The sequence below is a fragment of the Octopus bimaculoides genome, chromosome 4 (genome assembly GCF_001194135.2).
Source record: "Octopus bimaculoides isolate UCB-OBI-ISO-001 chromosome 4, ASM119413v2, whole genome shotgun sequence".
In the NCBI taxonomy this organism is placed as follows: Eukaryota; Metazoa; Mollusca; class Cephalopoda; order Octopoda; family Octopodidae; genus Octopus; species Octopus bimaculoides.
The window spans coordinates 47,365,688-47,371,869 of record NC_068984.1 but is presented as its reverse complement, the minus strand read 5'-3'; the positions used below and the strand labels follow the sequence as shown (position 1 = coordinate 47,371,869).

General features: G+C 38.6%; 1 protein-coding gene across 6 annotated transcripts in view; it reads left to right on the top strand.

Moving 5' to 3' along the window:
- The window catches only part of LOC106884518 (epidermal retinol dehydrogenase 2), a 343,698-nt gene that overhangs the window by 305,482 nt on the left and 32,034 nt on the right, over positions 1-6,182 (top strand). For all 6 annotated transcript variants that reach the window (XM_052967041.1, XM_052967043.1, XM_052967044.1 and 3 more), the window contains exon 3: positions 1,614-1,798. In XM_052967041.1, the coding sequence (XP_052823001.1) occupies positions 1,614-1,798 (185 nt within the window). The remainder of the gene's footprint in view (positions 1-1,613; positions 1,799-6,182) is intronic.

Sequence of the window (6,182 nt, the reverse complement as noted above, 5' to 3'; positions counted from 1 at the left end):
TATATATATATATATATATATATATCTATATATATATATATAAGAATGAAATGCTGGCGACTGACTGGGATGGATTATTAGAACATTTGAACAAGGGATCGGATAACCATGATGATCCTCTGGAGGACATTTATCCGAAGTCCCTTTGACTATTGCTCCCAGCTATGGTTACCAACCTGTGTAAAATTAATTGCAGAGCTTGAGGCAATCCTACAAAGCTACACGAAGAAGATAGCTTCTCTGCAGCATATAAGCTACTGGGAGAGACACAAAAGATGAAGACTCTATTCCTTAGAGGAAAGGCGAGAAAGATATGCCATAATATATATCTGGAAGATCATAGAGGGACTTGTCCTAAACTTTTACATCAAGATTTACACTAATACTAGAACAGAACGTCACTGCATAGTGCCAAGGACTCTAAATTTGCCATCAAGATAGAGGACAAGATATTGCAACAACCTGGGCTTTAGGGGATCACAACTCTTCAATATCCTCCCGAAGGACCTGAGAGACCTGCATGGGGTGGATGTAGGTGTTTTCAAAACGAAACTGGACCTCTTACTGTCAAGTATTCCAGATTAACCAACTTCACAGCAAGATGAAGGCAGCGGCATCAAGCTCTCTCGTGCACCAAATGTCAATTTCTAAATAGCATTCGTGAAGTAAAATTATGTAGCAACATCAAATGGCAGTGCTCCAGCAGTATGACCACAACTTATGAGCTGAAACTAGATCAAATCAAATCAAATCAAATCATATATATATATATATATATATATATATATATATATATTACTACGGCACTCCGTCGATTACGACGACGAGGGTTCCAGTTGATCCAGCTTGCTCGGGAAATTAACGTGCAAGTGGCTGAGCACTCCACAGACACGTAGTTTTCGGGGAGATTCAGTGTGACAAGGCTAGCCCTTTGAAATACAGGTACAACAGAAACAGGAAGAAAGAAAGAAAGTTGTGGTGAAAAAGTACAGCAGAGCTCGCCACTACTCCCTGCCGGGAGCCTCGTCGAGATTTAGGTGTTTTCACTCAATTAACACCCATAACGCCCGATCTTGGAATCGAAACCGCGATCCTATGACTGCGAGTTTGCTGTCCTAACCACTGGACCATTGCGCCGCTAGAGAGAGAGAGAGAGAGAGAGAGTTAGAGTTAGATAGAAAGATTTGGTATCATTGAAGAAAGAGTCATAAATTTTGTGAAATTCTGGAAATGTTGGGAATAAGAAACATGGGTCAGAATATCAAAATACTGAAATATTTGCATCAGTAAATACTATGTGAAGACTCGTAGCTTAGTGGTTAGGCAGTTGGACTTACGATCGCCAGATCGTAGTTCGATTCCCAGACCGGGTTGCACGTTGTGTTCTTCGTTCCACGTCGCCTCGGTCCTTCTTTCGATCAGGAGGAATGCTGGCTTGCTCCCCTTGCTAAAACGATGCAACGCGCATTGCGTTTGTAATGTATAACAACTTCTGATGTTCTGGCCAGTCACATGATCACGTGATATGTTATCAATTTGCCAAATTAAGTGTCCCATGTCTATAATACCATCCTTTTCACTAGTTTAATATTTCTTTCTTGTCTCATTTACAGGAAGCGGAATCGGCCGTGAGCTAGCCCTTCGGTTTGCCAAACTCGGTTGTCGAATGGTCCTTTGGGATATTGACGTTCAAGGCAATGATACAACTGCCAAAGCAATCAAAGAACTTGGTGGTAGCTGTTACCAGTATACAGTGGATCTCGGTAACAAAGACGAGATTTATGAAACGGCTCGAAAGGTAAGGCTGATTTTGTCGTTGTCTTATTTCTTTACTGCCCACAAAGGGCTACACACAGAGGGGACAAACAAGGACAGACAAACGGATTAAGTCGATTATATCGACCCCAGTGCGTAACTGGTACTTATTTAATCGATCCCGAAAGGATGAAAGGCAAAGTCGACCTCGGCGGAATTTGAACTCAGAACGTAGCGGCAGACGAAGTACCGCTAAGCATTTCGCCCAGCGTGCTAACGTTTCTACCAGCTCACCTCACCGCCTTTGTCGTTGTCTTCTGCCACACCATTGTTATCCCACTGTTGCTCTTTTGTTGTTAAGATCTTGTTCTGCTGCTGCTAGCTTCTTATTCTGTTCTCAAGTTCATATCTTGCTGCAGTGAAGTTTCATCACTTCTAGACCAATAAAATAAGTAAAAATATTGAAGTTGATATTTCATTGCTTAAACTCCTACAACATTTAACCCTCTTCCTCCAAAATTTCAAGTTCTCTTTATATTCAGGAATTTTCAAGGTGAATTATGAAATTAACGTAAAAGTAATAATATCCTATAAATTAAAAATGCTAAATGCAGTAAGGTAGAAAAGCCGTATGTTGTTCTTTGTTGGAAAGGCGTTGCTGTTAATTTTCGAGGGGCCGTGGATTGGCTGACTCTTTACAACGCCAAGTGGTATCTAATTACAACCCTTTACGTTCTAAATTTAGATCTTCATGAGATCTATTTTTTCATCCTTCTGCAGGTCAATAAAACTATTATGAATCGACATTATCGATTATATCCCTCCTCTGACTTTGAGACTTGTACCTATGCAAGAATTAACTTTTTCCAAGAATAGAGAGTTGAGGGAAGAAATTGTCAGTGAAATGTTGAACGAAATATGCTTTGCTGCCGCTTTATCTAATGGATTCAAATCGTGAAGAAGGCGAGGTTTCCCTTTCAACCGCTCTCGGGCGACGAAATACACACCAGAGAAATACCAAGGACAATTATATAAAATATACTCTTCCTCAAAATTGGTGCCCTTGTCTACATTTTATAAATTTGTGCTCATATTCAAAATATGTGCTCTTGTTCCAATATTAGAAATCAATATTAAATGTTTCTGGATTATTAACTCTTTAAAGTGTGTATTTACAATAATCTTATAGTATATTTACAATAGTTATATCTAAACTTCGTTTCGATCAACTCTATCTCTGATGTTCATCAGGTAGCTTTGTTTATCACATTTCAATCAATTCAATAAAAGTCTAATAAATATAATTATCGTAAACGGGATTAATAACCCGGGAAATTATCAACTTGTATCAGATGGTGTGACGTTAAACCAACTATGGATAAAGAGACCGCCAACTTTGATGAGCAAACTTTTGATCAAGCGTATTCAAACGGTAAAACATTCTCGCGTTTTCTTTTTTAGACACCGCTTTCAAGATTACATTATTCAATGTATCGTTTTTGTTGTTGCTTTTCTGCGGTAAATACGGCTGCTATTTCTCGCAGATCAAGCAACCGCGTAGGTGCTCCCGTCTTGACTAATGATTCGTATATGAATGTGAGAATATTTGTTTCTTCTTTGTACATATAATTTGCATATAACTAAACGCATATTTGTAAGCTTGGTTGCTTGTGTGTAGATTTAAAGATGTTAGTGTGAATGTGTGTGTCAGTCCCCGCTGTTTCTCAGTATTTGTGTGTATGTGTGTGTAAATGTATAGGTATGTCAATTGCTTTCACAAGTGGGGTAACGATTATTACGATAAAGACTGAACTTAGCCTTTCATGTGTGCGGGTTCATATACATTTTGTGTGTGTGTGTGTGTGTGTATCAGTATATTCTTTGCATGAATGCCATTACATTCATATACATGTATATAATATATTTCAGGTGTGGTTCCAAATGGTTGCATATTTCTGCTTACGTGTGTGTGTGTGCGTGTGGTTACATAGCGGGTGTTCAAGGATACATATTAGTGAGTGTGATATCGTTGTGGTTACATATTTGTGTGCTTGCGTGTGCGTGTGTCTTTTGGTATTTCGCACTTGTGTGCATACCTTTTTTCTGTATGTTTATGTCTGTATATATGCACCAACGATCGGCATTTTTATCATTAGGTTTACAATGTTCGCGCGTGTAGATAATTTGTGTGGTGTGCAGAAAAGCCAGTGACGATGGTGCTGTCAATAACAATATATCACGCCTGTGTGTGTGTTTGTGCGCGCTCATATTTTATGAATGTGTTTTTATTCTTTTGTATGTGTCTGTCTGTATGTATGCATGTGTAAACCTGTTTTTGATGGTAATACTGAGAACTTAACTGTGTAGGTAATTATGTGCCTATTTGTAGCCTGGTGCGTTTATGTTTAATTTGGTGGTTTAAAGTATGAGGCAACAATTCTCACATACGTGTGCGCACGTGTGTGTGTGTATGCATATACAACAATGCCTCGATATACGAGTTAATTTGTTCTCGGAGATTGCTCGTAAAACAAGAACTCGGCAAACAGAGCAATCATTTCCCATAGTTGCAATGGAATTTGATGCTGTCATTTTACTTCGTCGTTATATGCAGCTGTGTAGACGCGTCGGAACCAGTGTTGCTACATGTTGCGACATTGCCAGACACACACAAAATGGCTGTTTAACCTATTTATATTCATTATAAAATAAAACTCGTAAATCCGGGATCTCGTAAACTTGATCCTCATAAAGTGAGGTATTACTGTATGTATACATGCAGTGTGTGTGCGTGTATACAATTGTGCTTCTAGCAGCGGGACTCTAACTCATGAGTTCCAGGATTTTGAGGAATATGGAAGCCACACCATGGTCCTTTTTGTTGCCTGGTCTACATTGACCTGGAGCAGTAGCACCTGTCAGGGTCTCAGCTACGTGCTAATTAGTTACCATCGGAATTATCTCGAAAAGAAGGTCGATCACACAGTTCACAATGGACCCAGCGCAGCTCCTTAATTACTCTTCTAAAAGAAGGTAACTCCATACATGTCCCGCATCCTCATAACCTCTGGTCTTGTGGTACTTGATGCACCAGACCAATATCAGTTTAAAGGACTGACATGCCTTTGCAATATTGGGACAGGGCATTTAAAGATTAAGAAAGTTTAAGGAATAAACATATACAGAAAATCTGAAAGAATATATATACAAAGGGTTCTTGGATTTAAGGATATTGCGAAACTGAATGACCACTGCATTAGGTGCATGAATCTGAGATTGGAATATGTATTTTCTTTTACCCAAAGCCAGGAACTTTTCAGCACTCCCTCGTGTGTGTGTGTGTGTGTGTGTGTATGTGTGTGTGTGTGTGTGTGTATTGGTTTTGTTGAATATTGAATACATGCATTTGAAAGTGTATCTATAAAGTAATGTAATTACATTCTTTTAAATTAGTTCCCGTAATCGCTCAACACCTGAGGCAAAGTCACCTCCCTCAATACTAGTCCCCACTTAGTTGAGAGGTCTAGTCTTGCAAGTTGCTTGGTGACTAGACTAGTGCCAGGGCTATGTATAAAGCACCCAGTATACTCTGTAATGTGATTGCCATTGAGAAGAACATTCCGCCCTAATGACCATGCCAAAGCAGACACTGGAGCTTCGTGCATTCCTCTTAAATCATCCAATTTATGCCTCCATGGAAACAGACGTTACTTATTGACTATGATAATGACGATGGTACATATATACTTACCTACCTACCTATATACATGCATATCTGTATGTATGTGTGTGTGTTCTCTATTTACTCATGTTTAAATTGAACTGATTTAGTATTAAATCTTGGTACAAAATTTTTCCCTTCAGTTTTCGCTTTACTCTGTACATATGGCAAATCCCATTTGTTTTTCAATTACAATCAAGTATGAGATAGTGCGCCTTCTTCAGCCGATAAAGGAGTAAATATGGTGTGTGTGTGTGTCTGTGTCTGTGTGTGTCCACGTGTGCACATATATTCATATGTAAATAGATATAAAGGCATTAACTGGTGGAATGTGCCTGTGTATATGGTGAAATACAATGCCACAAGTGTACCCTAAAACAGTTAACTAAATTGGGAAGAGAACATTTTAAAACAGGTCTCGTAATTAGTTTTCTTGATGTATTAATCTCTTTTGACTAAGCAAGTGTAAGCTAGAGTTTAAAGGAAAGGGTGAGAGTCAAGGCAATCTAATCCAGCATTAATAGTCCACCTTCTCGCATGTGTTTTGCAATGCTTGCATGGAAAAACGTATTACAAGTTTTCTTCTCAGATATCAGTTTTACAACGAAGATATTGGTCTCATGATGAACATATTTTTCTGTTTTTTTCTTCTTTATCTTATGTAGAGGAGAAACACTGGTTTTGCTATTTCTTTTTTTTTTTTTTT